This window comes from Eulemur rufifrons, chromosome 29 (assembly GCF_041146395.1).
Source record: "Eulemur rufifrons isolate Redbay chromosome 29, OSU_ERuf_1, whole genome shotgun sequence".
NCBI lineage: Eukaryota > Metazoa > Chordata > Mammalia > Primates > Lemuridae > Eulemur > Eulemur rufifrons.
Genome location: NC_091011.1, coordinates 60095768 through 60115358, shown reverse-complemented (window position 1 = coordinate 60115358; position 19591 = coordinate 60095768). Strand labels below are relative to the sequence as shown.

The 19591-nt window shown below is 37.1% G+C and overlaps 1 protein-coding gene across 2 annotated transcripts in view; it reads left to right on the top strand.

Moving 5' to 3' along the window:
• Window positions 1-19591, top strand: part of RELN (reelin) — a 447102-nt gene that overhangs the window by 284189 nt on the left and 143322 nt on the right. For both annotated transcript variants that reach the window (XM_069462478.1, XM_069462477.1), the window contains exons 13-19: window positions 5108-5220; window positions 6558-6766; window positions 7526-7654; window positions 9000-9109; window positions 13130-13196; window positions 17780-18013; window positions 18720-18881. In XM_069462478.1, coding sequence (XP_069318579.1) covers window positions 5108-5220; window positions 6558-6766; window positions 7526-7654; window positions 9000-9109; window positions 13130-13196; window positions 17780-18013; window positions 18720-18881 — 1024 coding nt within the window. The remainder of the gene's footprint in view (window positions 1-5107; window positions 5221-6557; window positions 6767-7525; window positions 7655-8999; window positions 9110-13129; window positions 13197-17779; window positions 18014-18719; window positions 18882-19591) is intronic.

Sequence of the window (19591 nt, the reverse complement as noted above, 5' to 3'; positions counted from 1 at the left end):
CTCCCGAGTAGCTGGGACTACAGGCATGCACCACCATGCCCGGCTAATTTTTTCTATATATATATTTTTTAGCTGTCCATATAATTTCTTTCTATTTTTAGTAGAGATGGGGTCTCGCTCTTGCTCAGGCTGGTCTCGAACTCCTGAGCTCAAACGATCCGCCCACCTCGGCCTCCCAGAGTGCTAGGATTACAGGCGTGAGCCACCGCACCCGGCCCATCATTGTTTTTTGTGGCTGAGTAGAACCCCATGGTATACATATCCCACATTTTATTAATCCACTCATGTATTGATGGGCACTTGGGTTGTTTCCACATCTTTGCAAATGTGAATTGTGCTGCTATAAACATTCGAGTGCAAATGTCTTTATTATAGAATGAATTTTTTTCCTTTGGGTAGATGCCCAGGAGTGGTGGGATTGCTGGATCAAGTGGTAGTTCTACTTTTAGTTCTTTGAGGTATCTCTATATTACTTTCCATAGAGGTTGTACTAGTTTGCAGTCCCACCAGCAGTTTATAAGTGTTCCAATCTCTCCATATCCATGCCAACATTTGTTGCTTGGGGACTTTTTGATAAAAGCCATTCTCACTGGAGTTAAGTGATATCTCATTGTGGTTTTGATTTGCATTTCCCTAATGATTAGAGATGTTGAGCATTTTTTCATATGTTTGTTGGCCATTGGTCTGTCTTCTTTTGAAAAGTTTCTGTTCATGTCCTTTGCCCACATTTTAATGGATTTATTTGATTTTTTTCTTACTGAGTTTCCTGAGTTCTACATAGATTCTCAAAAAGAAGTTTGGATTTTCTTTCTTGAGGTAGTGTGGAGCCATCAGAGAATTCGTGTTAGGTCATTCTGTAATACATTATCGCCTGTGTTTTAGAAAGATAATCCTAGCAGGAGTGTAAAGGAAAGACTGAAACAATTGGAAATTAAAGGACAAAAAACTAGTTAGAGTAGGGTTGCTAGATTTAGCAAAAAATAAAATAAGACAAAATAAGAAAAAAAAAAGAAGAAAAAATATAACCTAGTTAAATTTGAATTTCAGATAAACAACAAATATTTTCTTGTGTAAATATTCTTCATACAACGTATTTTATCTGGCAACCCTAAATTTGGAGGCTGTTGCACTCGTCCAGGCAACAAAAGTATCAAGGTGTATTTGTAATGTAAGGAGAGGGCAGAGATAGGACAACTGAAGAGATGGAACCAACTGAAATTGGCACCCAATTGACTGTGGGAGTTATGAGAACAATATTGGAGAGGACACAGATTTCTCTCCCAGGTGGTTGAAAGAGTGGTGCCATTTCCTAAAATAGGAAATACATATTTTTAAAAAGAGCAAGTGGGGAGTAGAAGATTTTAATATTAGGTATGTTAAGATCAAGGTTTCTGGAATGCCATATGAAGGGTTTGAATCAGATTTGAAAATGATCTGCATACTGGTGATAACTGGAGCCACTGGAGTTGCTGTGTTCTCCTAAGCAGAAGGTAGCATCAGACACGAGAAATTCTTAGGGAGAATCCTCATCTAAGTGTAGGTAGAGGGAAAAAGAGTAGACAAAGGAGACTGAGAAAGGGCATAAAGAGAGGCGGGAGGAAGGTGTCACTGGGCGCTAAAGGAGGAAGGAAGAGAGTGTTTCAGGGTAGGATGACATTAGCAGTGTAGGGAATGGCACAGAGAGAGGAGTCAACCAGGATAGGGGCAGAGAGGCCACCAGTGACTTTAGAAAGAGCATTCCCAATGATGTGGTGCTGGGAAAACCAAAGTACTTGGGGTTAAAATAATAATAATAATTTTTAAAAATGTGTGTCTGAAAGAGGACTGCTTCTTCAAGAATTTTATAGTAGAGAGGAGAAAAGAAATGGGTCTGGATCTTGAGGATACAACAGCAGTCAGAAAAGATGTTTTTAGGATAGGATAGGATAGGATAGTGTAGGATGGATAGGATAGGATACGTAGGATAGGATGAGATGAATAGGGTAGGATAGAGTGGATATAATAGAATAGGATGAATAGGATAGGGTAAGATAGGACTGGGCCTATAGAAAAGACTTTAAAGCTTTGTTAGCTGATGGGGAAGAAAGCCACATGTCAAGAGACTTAAGATGAGACAGTTTATAAGTAGCCCCCCACTAAATATGGTGCCTTAGGAAAATCAGACTGATTGTAAACTAGGCTAGATCACACTTGCTCCTTCTGAGGCCCTGTCTGTATGTTCTGTCCTTGGTTCATATCAATCTGATGTGACTACATTTCTGGAAAACTTGCTCAACTTTCAAAGTTCAGTTCAAAGTCTCTCCTAAATTCATATATTCATTTACCCAATACACATTCATTGAGTACCAGCATCCAGCACTGTTCTTAGAGCCAGAGTGCAGTGAACAAGACAAAATTAACCTGACATCATTCATTCGTGCATTTCTTTATTGTTACTCCAACAAATATTTACTGGGCATCTGCTTTGTGCCCAGCTCTTTTAGCTCACACTGTGCCTTTTTTCTCTGAATTTTTACTGCAATTATGGCAGCACAACAGTTTACTGCTAATTATCATTCTTTAATATATATCAGTCTTGCTTTTCTCACCAAATTATAAAATTTTTGAGGTCAGAGCTTAGTTCCCCTTCTAGCCCAATGCCCTGCAAGTAGTAAATCTTCAACAAAATCACTTTCCTGATACACATAAGTAGCTTAAAAGCTACTTAAAACAATGTTTAGAGTATTTTTAAATTGACCACCCCCTAGTTTTTATTGAAATCCTTCTGTGCCTTAGCTGCTCCACACGATGCCCCTGAGTCATGACTTTCCACAACGCATCAAAGGCTGTGAAGCCGAAGAAGAATCCGTGTCTTCCTGTAGGAGCGGCTGCCACTGAAACTTCACAGAACTGATAAATTGCCCCCAGAGGGACCTTTCCCATAAAGTCTGTCATCATTGTAAAGTCTTGGCTCCTTGAGGACTTTCTTCTTCTGCCATTCCGGGCTGGGTTCCCACGTGTGTTTCAGTTCTCTCGGAAGGGCAGATGCAGTTCACGAACTGTTCTCAAGAGAGCAAGAGAGAAGTTACAGGAAACAAATTAATGAAATTAGAGAGAGCTGGTAGTTCAATTCCTATGTCATTAGGTGTGGTGCACTAAAACAGCCTGCCTGTGAGCTTTCACCTTTTTTATTCTTTTTTGGTAAGTCTTTAATATGTGCTCAATGGGCAATAAACAAGTTGCATTTTAAAAAAGGGAATTGAATTTTCATGTAGATCTTTCCCCTACATACCACCATTTAGAATATATTTATCAGAACACTGAAGTACATAATATAATGCTAAATCGTATGATATAGATGTTAAAAACATAAGATTTTTCTCTACAGGTCATTGCCCTTGAACCATAAATATCTATTAGGATGAGAGCTACATTATAACCATATCTGGCTTCTTTATTCTCAGTTCAAATTACTTAATCCAGCAAATATTTATTATATGCCAAATTGTTGCATTTAGGAAGATGAAATGGAAATGCCATATAAATGAGACAGCTGGCCAATCAGAATTGGCCCCGTAGGTGACCTTAATGGGGCTACTATAGTCAACTGTGCAAATGTCAGGTTTATAGATTCAGAAAAACTATTTTCTTAATCACCCCAGGTCTGGGATCTTGGGAACTGGCTTATGATCTAAGCTCAGAGGAGGCTTATGTACAAAGCAAAATTCTCATCAGTAGGCTATGAAAATTTTGCTGCTAAGCACAAAGGAATAGTCAGTGTTTATGGATCAGAACAGATATATCTACCGCCCAGTAATTTTAATGGCAGGGGTTTCAATTACTGTCACTACAGAATATCAGCAACAGCATTTGGCTGTAGATAAAAATTAACATTGGTGAAGAATGGAAGGAATTTTTTAGGAAAATAATAATAAAATTAAAAAATTAGTGTTATAAATTTTGGAACTTAGGGATAGAATATTTGCCATGAAATACATGCACACCCTCACACTCCTGCTGTCCTGGGTGGTGCTGTTATTAAGGATAATTGTGAGTAGGGAGAGGCTTCTATTAATAGTTAGACATGTTATCCTTTGAAACCCAGGTTACACAATTGGTAGAAACCAGCAATAGCAAGAATTATTGACAGACCGCAGTAGTGAAAAGAATAGAGTGTCAAAGGTTAAAAGACGTAGCATCTACTCCTGGCTCTTCCACCAGTTAATTAAATGATCTTTGGCTTCAGGTACCTGCTGTTATTCAGTTTCATCATCAGGATGATCTTAATTACCTTTCAGTTCTAATGGTATAGTGTTTCATATGACTAAAGTAGAGTGATAGGGAATGAACTACTCTGTGTACCTTCCAATAATCAAATGAGGTCCCAAATATAAAAATAAAAAATGAACTACATTTAAAATATAAATATATGTGCTAAAATATTAAAGATATGCAATAGTTTGAATAACACTACTTCAGAAGTCCTTGATGCAGTGGGTCACTACACTTGCTTTAAAACTATAATCAATAGGTTCTGAATTTTGGTCATAAAAACTTTAACTATAAGGAAGTAATGGTTTATTAAAAAGTAGAGCACATGTTTTTAATGTGGGTTAAAACATGGATGCAGTTGCTGCTCAATGCAGACTGTTATTTGAGTAATTTCATTAAGAAAATAGTTACTTTGGCCTTACAAATATCAAGTCTTTGGTCTTTAGCATGGCCTATCTGAACTAAGTAAATTAATAATACTTCCTTGGGTCTGGTTGCCTTTGTTTAGGGTTATGGTCAAGCAACATCTCGTTACTATAATTATTATTTTTTTTTTAATTTTATTTTTTTTTTATTCATGATAAATTATTAAGTGAACAGTGCAAGTTAAAAACAATAGTTTCATATTTTTTCCCCACCCCCCCTTTCCCGAGTCAGCACCTTCAAGTGTTACCACTCCCCAAACGGTGCGCAATGCACTCATTGTGTAGGCATACCCCCATCCCCTCCCCCACCCCCCACCTCAGTCTGATGTCCAATTGGTTATAATTATTTTTATTCTGAAATTTAACAATGTATTTGATATGTTAGTGGATGCAAGTTGGTGCTAACAACTTAAAATTTTTGTTTTGTACAGGAGGCATTTGTGACCCTGGAGATTCTCATGAAAATGATATCATCCTGTATGCAAAGCTTGAAGGAAGGAAAGAGCACATTGCACTGGACACGCTTTCCTATTCCTCATATAAGGTACACATGCCAATCCCTGCACCACATAGCCCCCCTCAGACCTCCCTGGACAAGCCAGGGTCAAAACCACAAAGACCGTGCCAGATACAGAGGCTAAATCTCTGTTCTGGAAGCCCAGGAAGTTGCCAGGTTTCTTAAAAAGTGACACGGATATTTTAACATTCACTCAAATTTTTCTGATACAAATGAAAAATGAAGTATTACCAGGAAGAATGAATTACAGTCCATCAGAGACAGTAAGGCAGAACCCCAAACTCTGACAGACAGTGATTCTTGTCCCCAAGACAGTCCTAAAAGTAGCTGTAATTATGCAGCCTCACAGACTTGCTATTAGGCATAATGAATGTTTACCCAGCATTTTGAGCTTTCCTAGTTAGAGGACATTGTAAAAGTACAGATTATTATTACCTTCGTTTTCATCTTTGCTAATGAGAGCTACTGAGGTTTACCTTTCTCCTTTGCCCTTTGGATGTAAGACAGGTATTGCCTCCGGTTATTTTCACGCATCTTCAAAATTATGTTAGATGCTGTCATAAGGTATAGAATTATTTTTTATAATGGCAGATTTGTTTGTGCTCCAACCACACCCAAACACTCATTATTTGTTAGACTTCTCTCCACATTGATGGCACCCTAGGTACTTTTAAGAGCTTAAGCACAGCCAACATCTAGCATCTCGGGGTTTAAGTTGGGAAGACAAGATAAAAATCAAGGTTAGAATGGAAAACAACCAAAATAAGTATCCAGCACATTCCACATGCAGGAGTAATCCAAGTTATACCCTTTGGGATTTCGTAATGGACTACTTTTCCAGCAGTGGCAAGGTAGGATTACACCTGCTCTGGTCTTCTGCATGCCTCAGATCAAATCAATTATGTAAATTATCATGCATTAACTCATTGGCTCTGGCTGTTTCTGCTTAGAGTCCTATTTTCAGAACACTACTTTGGAAAATCGTTAGTATTATACAAATACACTTTAAAATAGGGCTGACGATAAAGTATAAATGTCAAGTTGCCTTGTCTTTTGCTAAAAATACACATGCTTTGAAAACTTTAAAAGACCTTACAGCAGTTTATCTGCATGCAGAGAGCCTGATTGGTCACACCCAGAGAGCCCCACCTCTCTGGAGAGGAGGAGTTCTGAGTCACTAAAACGAATGCTCCTTGAGGATAGTATCTTTGTCATGAAACAACAAATGGGAACACAAAGGACTCTACCTGGTGCTTAATAAAAGGCAGTTACGTGCATAGTGATTACTAAGTAGAATCTAGAAGAATCTACATGGACTAACATAGAAAGGATGATGAGTGATTTTGGTTTCCTTTGTTTGAAAGGTTCCATCTTTGGTTTCTGTGGTCATCAATCCTGAACTTCAGACTCCTGGTACTAAATTTTGTCTCAGGCAAAAGAACCATCAGGGACATAATAGGAATGTCTGGGCTGTAGACTTTTTCCACGTCTTGCCTGTTCTCCCTTCTACAATGTCACACATGATACAGTTTTCCATTAATCTGGGATGTGGAACGCATCAACCTGGGAACAGGTAGGAAGCCCTGTTTTGCAAGTGTACCAAACTAATTAAAAGAGAGCTCTCGGACTTGGCTATTAAGTCAGAGGCAGTTTCTCAGTAGGGTTTTAGCTGGATTTTAAATCAAATATTCATTAATGAAATCACACTTTTCCCAAAAGTTCTTTGCTTAATATGTGGGGTATGACTGGATAGATTGGAAGTGGGAATGCCGTCATTCTAAGAGCTTAAGCTTAGGTTTCAGAGGTGTTTGCACGTGCCCTGGCAGCCTTCCATTACAACAGATTGCTGAGGCAGGAAGAAAAAACAAATAATGGGGGAAAAAAAGCTTGACCTCATGTTGGCTAGTGACCCCCTAGTAATAAGCACGGAAATCAATTAGCACTTCAAGAGCTATGACTTCTCGGTTTCACTTGGTCTCACTTGCCGAAGTGTTGCTCGTATCCTTTCTAAGAGTTCTGTCGTCTCACATTCACAGGATGAAGTGACAGTGTGAGACGTGGTAATTGCCTTTCCATCTATCAAACTCCAGAGCACAGCTCAGGTTACCATTTGTTGTCTTTAAAACATTGTTTTTGTAGCAGTAATTTAACTGATTGCCCTTTGAAAGCTGGCCAGACTTCAGTGAAGGATAAAACAATCATTTAGGAAACAGCATCTTAACAAAATTTTACGTTGATTCTACAGATTTAATGGGCTTAGCCAGAGATGAAAACTTCATTTTGTTTTTTATCTTTGCCCCTTTTTTTGTTGTGCTTGTTCTGGTGTTATTAGTGTCAGCTTGGAGTTTTCTACCAACCATGGGCGTTCCTGGTCCCTCCTCCACACGGAATGCTTACCTGAGATCTGTGCGGGCCCCCACCTCCCCCACAGCACTATCTACTCCTCGGAAAACTACAGCGGGTGAGTGAATTCTCTCTGAGATACTGAAAGACTTGAATCCCTGTTGCAGAATGACAATCAGTGAGTACTCCTGAGGCTAGCACTTTTGGCATAATGGGTAAGGAACCTGGCTTTTCTTTAAAAGTAATCTTATAAAAAAAAATAGACAATGCCTTTGGCAAATCTGATGCAAGATTACACTTTGTAAGATCACTCATTGTATATGTATTTCACTTATATTTGGGATTACATGAACTTAAGTTCTATGTGGTGGTCCTGTGGTTATTGCCAAAAGACTTATTGCCAAAATACTCATTTTTAGGAAGATGCAGTATAGAGAAGTGGAGGAAAGTTGAGTTTTAGAATTGAACCTGGATTCAAATCCTGCTACTGCCTGTGTAATGATACATACTCTCTCTAACTTTCCACTTCTTCCCGTATAATTAAGAAGAATAATACACACCTTTGGGGGCTACTACGAGAATTAAAGAGGATTATATAAAGTACTTGCCATTTACAGAATAAGTGAATAGTAAAAATATTTCCACGGATGGCAAAATTAAGTTGGGAATTATTTTCTTTCTTAGCCTCTCTTTAAATGTTCATAGGGCTGGGAGATAGCAAAAAATAAAAAGTGATTGATGGTAATCAGCACAGATGCCTACCCTAGGATAATATATAAGTTCTGAGTATTGATGGAAAAAATTTCTTGTGGGGGGGGGTGTGTATATATGGAATACTACTCAGCCATAAAAAAGATTGAAATCATGTCTTTTGCAGCAACATGGATGGAACTGAAGGCCGTTTTTTAAGTGAGATAACTCAGAAACAGGAAATCAAATACTGTGTGTTCTTACTTATAAGTGGGAGCTACATAATGAGTCCACTTAGTGGAATAATACACATTTGAGACTCGAAAGTAGGAGGGTAGGAGGAGGAGTGGGATGAGAAATTACCTAATGGATACTAATCGAGTGAGGGTTACACAAAAGCCCAGACTTCACCACAACACAATATATTCATGTAACAAATCTGCATATGCACCCCATGAATCTATACAAATAATAAATTCATAAGAAAACAAAAAAATAAAATGAAAGTCAAAATTTTTTTAATTTTCTAAAAAGAACATCTTACAACAAAATAATTGTTGCTTTCTATTAAGAACAAATCTACTACTTTAGCATTTTATAAGTTATGTGTCTGCTTTACAACTATAAACAAACTCCACAGGTTTTAGAGAGCTTATTGACATACACTAGTGCTTTTCCAAGCACACAGAAACTAGAACATCAAAAGCATGTAAAATAGACTCAAAATATGTGGACATTGTTGTGAAGTTGGTTTTGTGCTAAATTTCTTGCAGGTGGAACCGAATAACGATTCCCCTTCCTAACGCAGCACTAACCCGGAACACCAGAATTCGCTGGAGACAAACAGGACCGATCCTTGGAAACATGTGGGCAATTGATAACGGTTAGTGTTTATGCCTGTCATAATCACATGCCATTGATGTAGAGTCTTCCTGTGCTTTTGTTCCCCAGCACAGACTTAATCACATTTCTAAGTCATGGTCTTCTGATTCATTAAACGCCCTTTCTTCCTTTTCTCCTTTGCATTCTGTTAGAAGCCCAGGGATGAGCAATCAGAAAAAAAAAAAGCCAGTGTAGTCAGCAATATTAGATGCTAGAATGTTTCAACATACATAATTTTAAAATGCATAAAACCCTGAAACTCAAATTCACAGTTGATGATAAGGGATATCCTAACATTTTCTTTGATTTTCTTACACAAAATTAACATAAATACTTATCATACTGCATGTATTAAAATAAGACCCATTCTTCTCTTAGTAACTACCACAACATCTGGAATGCTTATCTTTTAGATGCAGACACCACACAGAAGGAAACATCGTCTCTAAAATACTAGTGAAACTTCTACCTCCTTTACAAAAAACAGTATAAAAGGAAAATTTAGATATACAGAAAAAGTCTTCTATCTTTAATTTTTAAGTGAATTGTTGAAATTTTTGTACTAATTTAAAGCCATTAACACTTATAACAATGAAGAAGATATTTTAAGCTATTGGGTTGCATGGTTGTAAATTTCTTATATTTGTTATTAACAGCCGACTCCATTTTGTTGGTTTCTTATTTTAACTACAGGTAAATTCATAGGTTTCTTATTTTCAGGGAAAAGTATAGGCCACAGGAAAGTATATAAATTTTACCAGAGGGTCATACTATAAGGAAGTAGAAAGGGAGGAAGAGAGAGGAGAAGGAACAAAATGCCAATAATTAAGTAGATTTAGCATAGCCACTGATTTGTGGTCAGTTTTTAAAATGAGAAAGATCTACACCATTGTTTAATGCTGATTTTCTATGTCTTAACCATCTTTTTGTTATTTTTGAATAATTTAGACATTGAAACACAACTTAAATATATTCTCGTAATTTGAGAATAACTTTAGGCAGGAAAATTTGTCAGCAAACCAATATGAATTCTTTAAGCAATTTTGTATTCAAAAAAGACAAATAAAAGGCCCACTTTCAAAGACCTCATGAGTTATATGACATAAACATAGCACATTTGCAAAAATATCTAAAGATGAAGTGTTAAAATGGAGTTTCTCCATTGATAGAACATTGTGCATAACATTTTAATTACTGCTCCTGTTAATTGACTTTAGAGAATATGTATATGCCTCTGGATAGTGGGATATGAGTGACTTTTGACTTTTTATTACTGTCATACTTTTTAAGGGTCATATTATGGCCTTTATTTACTTCAATGATCATAAAATTAGTTTATAAATCAATAATTAAATAAAGTATATGAGCAAATTAAGAATGCAATGAAGCACATAGAAGCCTGTGAAAAGAATATCTCAATTTCCTAAAGACGGTTATTACAACACAATTTTAGTTCAGAAAGTGTTTACTACACATGCTCTGAGTTCCCACAATCATGCTTTCAGTAGAATGGGAAAAGGTAAAGACATGTACAATGCACATGGTTGGAAGTGTAAGTTGAATGAAAAACCTGAGGCAGAATCTCTTCCATTGTATCATTCTGTGTGAGGCTTTCACAAAAACAGGACCCACTTTTTGACTTCTTTACAAGGGAAAAAAGGGGACACATACCCATTCCTTCCCAAGAGCAATGTGTGTTAACTTGCCCCAAAATACCCCTGAACTCTCTCCCATTTCACTGTGGAATTCCAGAATTATGTCAAGGTGGGAAAAATAACACAGAAAAAAAAAAAACAGGTCAGTGTCATAATTCTGTGAGGGATGCTCTTCCTTCATGGCAGAGTCAGCTTCTGCCAGTGTGTAAAGAAGGTATGTTAGAAATTACCCTGAAAAACTTAGCAAAATGGAAAATCTAGAGCAAAGTATGTTTGTTGTCATTTTTTTTTTAATTTTTCTAACTTGATTACATTACTAGTAATAGTGAAGAAGTCTCATCTGTCCTTTCCATGCTCTTAGGAAAAAGGAGCCTATAAGCTTACTCATACTACGTAAGTCCTAATAACTCCATAGTTAGCAAGGAAGGATGACAACAAAATTCATAATTGCAGGTTTTTTTTCATTGATTTGGAATGTCTTAATGTTGAATTGTTTTATAATGGAGGCTTTTTGAACTATGACACGGGTACATGATCGAGCAGCCTCCAGAATGACACTGCAGAGGGCAGTGGACCACTTACAGGACCTGGAGCAGATCCTCCTGCAGCCATAGAATCGAATGTGCAAACAATCCAGATGCTTTTCCGGACTGCAAAAGAATGGAGCCAGCCCTTTCTTGTTCCTTAGCACTCGGTGCACAGTGGAGCCTACCAAAGCAATAGGACAGGAGGGTGTTGAGGAATATTTGACCCCAGTATGGTGGTGATGCTTATAACCATGTGGTGCCAGGCACCATACTAAGCATGACATATTTCAATTATTCTTCCCTGCAAGGAATATTATTGTTCCATTTTAAAGACTAGGAACACTGAGGCTTAGACAGGGTAAATCACTTATCCACAGTTTCCTGGGTGAAACTAGAATATTTGAATCTAAGATTATCTGACACCTAAAACCAATACCTGTAACTACTCAGCCTGCTATATAATCTCTTCCCACATCAGCAGTTTCCTTTACCAAGAGTTTTTTCCTTGACCTGTTTTGCATTGCGTTTGAATTACTACACTCTTAATTGGCTCGAAGGATTAAGTGCTCGTTCGTAGTAGCGTGGGCTACAGGAAAGTGTATTTTAAAATAAAATCATTTAAATAGTGTGACATGATTATAAGACAGAGAAGAAAATGAAATGGATTGTAAATTTGTTTATGCCTAAAATTGAATACATGAGGTTCTTACTAATCATTGCATCTTGAATTTCTCATTGGTTTTGTACCACTTTTACACTATTTGGTATGTTATTAATTGTGCTGATTATCAAAAGACGTAATACCTTTATTTTATTTATTTATTTATTTATTTTTGAGACAGAGTCTCACTCTGTTGTCCGGGCTCGAGTGCCTTGGCATTAGCCTAGCTCACAGCAACCTCTAACTCCTGGGCTCAAGTGATCCTTCTGCCTCAGCCTCCCGAGTAGCTGGGACTACAGGCATGTGCCACCATGCCTGGATAATTTTTTCTATATATTTTTAGCTGTCCAGATCATTTCTTTTCATTTTTAGTAGAGATGGGGTCTCGCTCTTGCTCAGGCTGGTCTCGAACTTCTGACCTTGAGTGATCCTCCCGCTTTGGCCTCCCAGAGTGCTAGGATTAACAGGCATGAGCCACTGCGCCCGGCCTGGTAATACCTTTAAATGTATTTGGAGTCTGAGTATCTTAGAACCTTCCATTCAACAATCATGAGCCTTTTTCTCAGCATTCCAAAGATTAAAATTCAGGTTTGTAACATCACATTATCAGTCAAGCCCAGCATGGAGGAAAAAGAAAATCTACATGATGAAGCAGACTTTATGCTCAACAAGAGATTCTTGACTCCTCATTTCCAGGAAGGGTAGATTAATATTTAGAAATAATGGAACACAATCACGTGCAGTGTTATAGGTATTCCCAACATAGAAGTGAAAATTATAGTTATGACCTCTCCACTTTGTGATATATCAAATTAATCCTTTGTAAACTCTTTACTTCTACCTAAAGAATATAAACTTTGTAAAACACTCAAGGCAGCAGCACTAACATTTTGTCTAAAATCGTCTTAGCAGAAGAGACTCTGTTAAGGACTCCAAATCATATGATCCTACCTTCTTTGACATGAAATATTAAAATCTTGAAAGGGTTATTTGCGTAAGTTAAAACAGTTCCAGCAGATGTGTAACTAAACACTTACCTTGTGTGACCCTGGGTTCCTGCACGCAACACACATACAATGGGCCATATGCCATGGCATTGCTTCGCAACATTCTACTGGTGGTGGTGTTGGTTTCTAAATGACGTTGCCATCTTTTACGTGATCTCTTTTTCCCTGCAGTTTATATTGGTCCCTCTTGTCTCCAGTTCTGTTCTGGCAGAGGACAGTGCACTCGACATGGTTGCAAGTAAGCATTTTAAGATAACATTTATGCTTCTCCTTTCTGAGCAATACTCTATATATTAAAGCCACAAGTCTTTTGTTTAAATATCCTTTTTAAGAAATTGAGGTGTTTTTAAGATTAAAAAAAATTGGATACTCCTAATGCAAGTCAAGTGTAATTTGAATGAATTTTTAAGCGGAAGTTAATTGATAAATTTTATGTTAGGCTAGATTGTGAATAAAATTAGCATTCCTCATGTAATTTGTGAACAAATTTGAATTCCTCATAGCTTGATGGCTGCCCTCTCTGGGTGTCATTACATTCCTTTCCATAATCTTGTTCTAGTGTCCGTGAGACATATTTTCATTCCTGGCATGCTTTGTAAATGATTATAAAAATCAGTAATGACCCGTAGACCCAATGCTAAAGTAAACTGGACTGGGCCAAATTTAGCAGATTTGATAAGAAAATTTATCATCTTTAAATGTAACTTCACAATCTTGTTTGCTTTTGAAAATCATCTGGGTCTTCAAAATGATTATTAAGTATTTTACAGAACAATGATGTTAAATATGAAATCTGAAATTAGACATTAATTGTGTAATATCTAATCACCACTGGTGAATTAGTTTATATTTTATGCCAAAAATGGATATTCACATTTATTATGTTATTCTCATATTAATATTTAATTATAAAATTTCTTGGGATTTTCTGAAACCCTGGGCAATCTTTGTTGTACAGATGTGTTAGTCCAGTTTGCACTGCTATAAAGGAATACCTGAGACTGGGTCGTTTATAAAGAAAAGAGATTTGTTGGCTCGTGGTTCCACAGACTGTACAAGGAGTGTGGCACCAGCGTCTGCTTCTGGTGAGGGCCTCAGGGAGCTTCCAAGCAAAGCGGTGAAGGGGAGCAGGTGTGTCACATGGAGAGAGGGGGAGCAAGAGAGAGAGGAGGAGGTGCCAGGCTCTTTTAAACAACCAGCTCTCACATGAACTAATAAAGAGAGAACTCACTCATTATCACCAGGAGGGCACTAAGCCATTCATGAGGGATACACCCCATGACCCAAACACCTCCCACCAGGCTCCACATTCAACATTGGGGATCAAATTTCAACATGAGATTTGGAGGGACCAAACATCCAAACCATATCAACTGATAAGCTTTCAATAGCTGATCATCTGGTCAATCTCTTCTTGTCCTCCCAACAAAAAGAATAATTAATTAGCTAATGAATGAATGGAGAACTCATAAAAGGTCTTTGAACCTGATCACTTAGAAATTACATGCCTGAGGCAAAGATTTGTCAGTACTGAAATTAGAGTAGCAAGTTAACTTTTTAACTATATTTCAATGAATTTCATTAACAAGGAAAGAAATCTGCACAATGAAAACGTTTTATAAAGTATATGAAAAAATGAAAAGTTTCTATGTACATTTCAAAATTGAATATGTATCTCTGTGCTTTTTAATAAAACAACCAACTCCTGCCCCAAAACATTTACTCATTAGATCTATGAAACGTTGGCTGATGTTTTCCTCAAGTTGTTATCTTCATCCATTATCCATAATCAGGCCATTCTCTTGTTTGGTGTGTTTCAAATAAAATTAACATGAGGAGGCCAGGCATTTTTACAGTTCCTGAAGTTGTCCTGAAAGTTTTGAAAACAAATTATGTTTTCTAAAATGATAACTTCTTTTATTAAAGAAAATAGAAGGTGGTATTTCTGAAAGACCTATCTATAATTACAATAGTTATACTTCATACTTCATTTCATGCATACAGTATTGTTACTGAACCCAAAAGGGGGTCCAGCCTACGTCCTGTCACTCACCACACAAAGAACCAACTATTGAGATGACAAAGATTGCCAAGGAAGAAAGGAATGTTAATGTGAAAGACGTCTTTTGGGAGAAATAGTCTCAAACCCATCTCCCCAACCAGCCAAGGGCAAGGGCTTTTATAGTGGGTTGCTGTGGGGTTTGAAGTCATAGGGTCTTCAGGTGGTCTGGTTCAAGAATCAGCTGTTGGCGATGGATGGTGAGTCCTGTGGGGAGGCTAGTTAAGTTTGGTTGGTAGGCTTGACTGGTAAAGTCTGAGGGAACAACAAATAACTCAGGGAGGGGATCATTTTGCAAGGCCGATTACAATATTCCTCTTAGCAGGAAGTGGTTTTTTTTTTTTAAGGCAACCATCTGTGTCACCTATGCTGGGTGCAAACAGAAATCGAAATGGCAGTTTTATGCTTTTGGACATTGTTCTCTTTTGACACCATCCATTATCCTGAATAGTTATAGCCTTTTCCTCTTTCTGAGCTTTTACAGAATATTTCCCTCAATTTGAAACGTTAGGGTTTTTTCCCTATTTCTGACAATGTTTTATGTAATATTCATTGGATTTGTTCACGTATAGCTGGGCTAAAAGTTTGACTACTACCTCATTTTCCAGCAATATGTGCCTTGTTGAGTTTGAGCAAAATTGCGTGGAAAAGAAATTTATATTCAATACCACTCATTTCCTTTAAGATGATCCTTGAATTTGGGACGTCTGCAGCAATGTGTTTTTCTCTCCACTTGGCTCCCCTCATTACTACCACTATTTGCTACGAGGATTGCACCCTCTCCTGCTCCCTAACACTTTCTGGCCTGTGCACAGTCCCAGGCCTGGGCCTCTAAGCTGATAAGCCCAACCCTGTTAGAGATGCTGAGGAGGAGAGAGCTTCCTTCACAAGTGTCCTCCATGTATCTGAACAATGGGATCTGTTTCCCTGAGATGCAGGGCAACTGTAATGCTATATTTAAGAGTGGGCAGATGAACCAGTAAGGGACACATTTGGAGTCAAGAGAGCCTCCTGGCATTCCTGAAATCACCAGTGTGTGCTACCCTACTGTTTTGCTGGAAAACAATGGCTACAGGGGTCTTTCTTGGTGTTTCTTGTTTTTAAACATGAGTAAACTTATTAGCATTCTATCCCCATTGAATAAACTTTGATCGAAAGTAGACTTTCAAAACCACTAAATGGAAACTGACTCCAATGTGAGTCATCTCTATCTAAATGATCACAAATTTCTCCCAATTACTAGTCCTAATAAGATACATTTAATATGCATAAAAATGCATTTGCCCTGAAATGCACTCTGGCATAGTCTTGTTGGGGAACACTAGTTCCAATTTGTGGGCATGGTGAACCACAGTTTCCTGACTTTAAAATATGTTCAATTTAGCTGATCTTTTTATCCTTTTTGGAAACTACTTGGCTATTCCATCTAAATCCATGAGACAACATGTGAAAGAAGGTAACTGTTTGAGGCTCATTAACATATTCAGTAAATATTGGTTTTCTTTCCCTCCCCCTTCTTGATGATGTTTAAGATGCCAAGGCAACCCTCAAACTTCACGCTATAGTAGTTCTTAGCATTTCAGGGTCCAGCTTCCTTGATAGTATGATAAAAACTCTGGACCTTCTCCTCCAGAAAATCCAATATATATAAAATTTGGCATTTGATTTCAGCGTGTTCATACATTCCTTGGACCTTCCATAAGGCCAGCATAGACCCAGGTTTCAGTAATACTGCTAAAGAAGTATCCTCTGAGTCATGCTATAACATCACTTCATTGGTACACTTGCTTTATAAAAGGCTTGTTTTAGGCTTTGGCAAGTTTTGAATGCTTATGTGAGAATCCCTCACTCAATAAGACACCGATTTTATTTTATAATGGGCAACATTGTAAGTGTAGTGAGAAAGAAATAGTGCAGTCAAAACAAAGAATTTGAAACTGATTCCTCTTGATTAAATTCCTTAACATGTAAGAAGTTTCAAGTATTGATTCATCTGTGATAAAATGCATTTTCTCGCTGATAGAAGACTCAGAGAGCTCCATACATATTCTAGTCAGCTAACATAAATACAGCACATTCTCACATGGGAGCAAGCAGGTTGTTGGAGTGGGGGTAAGTTTATTTTTCTTGAAGCACTACTAATTTGGGAGTCCACTGAGAGACAACACAGTTCTGCTAAGGACGTCTATCTAGGTCAAGGGTGTCACATCCCCTTTATAATGCCAATCTAAGTTTTAAATAGTTTCAGATAGAGTTATTTTCCAGTAGTTTCCAAATATTTAAAATCCCATCACAAGCATAACGTGTGTTTTTACTTTTGTTCTTAGAGAAAATTTATTCTAGATACCTTGTTAGAAGTATTTTATTTGTGTTGTTTCTTCTATATAGTTAATGAGCATCATTATGAATAAAATTATATACATATGACATACCTTTTAGAAAGATTTTAAGTTGGAAATGTGCATGAACATAGATGCATTTTAAACAAACCGCTGGCATTGGTTGAAGGTGAGCCCTGAAATATTGTTTTAATCATAAGATTTTTATAGCAGGGCTGTGCAAAGACTATATTCATCTGGAATATTTAGAGTCCATCAGCCTTTATCAAATCTTCAGATTTAGTATTCTCTAAAGACTAATGAGCCTCATTTAGCATTCAGTCAAATCCTAGCCTCTGGACTTCCTCCTCCTCCTCAAAGTAGATTCAGGAATCTCTGAAAGGACCGAAAGTTTCAGATTTAATTTCACCATATTTCTTTCAGATGTGATCCTGGATTTTCTGGCCCAGCTTGTGAGATGGCATCCCAGACATTCCCAATGTTTATTTCTGAAAGCTTTGGCAATTCCAGGCTCTCCTCTTACCATAATTTTTACTCTATCCGTGGTGCTGAAGTCAGCTTTGGTTGTGGTGTCTTGGCCAGCGGTAAGGCCTTGGTTTTCAACAAAGAGGGGAGGCGTCAGCTAATTACATCCTTCCTTGACAGCTCACAATCCAGGTGAGTGAAGGCAGGATAGAATATGCACAGAAACCAGGTACTAATGTTGAATTTAGATATATTTTCAATTTTTCTTTTTTCTTTTCTTTTATCCACATGCACACACACACACACACACACACTCACACACCCCTCTTCTAGTTTTTAACCAGGATGGGAGGAAGATTATGGTTTATTTAGGGTTAATTTGCCCTAGTTTTTAATAAGTTAGAAGGCTCACCAATGACTGTGAGATATTATAACTGACTATATTTTTAAAAATATGAAGTGTTAGCATCAAAACTGTGTTCTTAAGCCAAGGGCTAGTTAATTATTTATGTAGTTTTATTTATTTGACAGCTTGCAGAGGCTGATTAGATTTACTCTACAACTCCCCATCCCCCAGTTCCTCATAAATAATGCATTAAAGGAGTGATTGGCATTTTAAGTGTATGTACACAAGCACATAGTATACAAAAATGCATAAACGTACAGTTATATTTTTATGGCTATATCTGTTTATAAAATACATACATTGACCTCATCTTCTATACCTAATTCATACATCTCACAGGGAAATTACTTACATTTTATGAAAGAGGGGTGAGTAGAAACATACAGTTTGGGGGTAGTTCATTTAAATTTGTTTGAAATTCTTTAAGACCAAAATGAACATCATGGTTAAAAATGTTTATGCACACACTAATTATAGACAATTTATGTCTAGGTTTCTCCAGTTCACACTGAGACTGGGGAGCAAATCTGTTCTAAGCACATGTAGAGCCCCTGACCAGCCTGGAGAAGGAGTTTTATTGCATTATTCTTATGATAATGGGATAACTTGGAAACTCCTGGAGCACTATTCATATCTCAACTATCATGAGCCCAGGTATGTTGGAAAGCATTTGGAAAAATGGTTAGAGTGACATCTCCTTCCTGGGGAAATCATAATTCGAATGGTATAAGATTCCAGATATTTTTCCTTTGAGAGAGAGGACAAGGATTGATGTATCTTGCAATGAAAAACTAGAAAGCCATGTTCTTCTAATCCATTTGTCTCACTGATAATTTGAAGATATGTATTATCGTATTCTGAAATGTGCATATAAGTGAAATATTTTGATGCTTATGAAAGAGAAAAATAGTTTACACTGTTTTCCTTATTCAACTAGAAGGTAAACTATTACATGGGATTTTATTAATAATGTGGCATGAAATTATAAATGCTGTTAACAAATATTTCTTAGCAATGTATTTAGTGTTATAATTTTATCATAATAACTCATAAAATCTGACAACCAATATATTTTAAAATTTTGCATGTAATATAATGAAGTAATGAGTACAAAGAAATTTTTCTAGCATGTATATTATCCCTGACAAAGGTGGAACGTGAGGGTATATTTAAAGCCCTTTCTTGAGGCCACTTCCATTTGTCTTTACCATATAGATTTCATCATCTATAATAATTGTTAGACTTCAGTTTTACTCGAAGCTGGGCTATGCTTCAAAGGTGGCAGAGTAAAACTACCATAAGTGGTATAACTTCACAAGTGTCCAAAAGATCCTGTCCCTTCCTAGAACAGTTATTTTTTTATT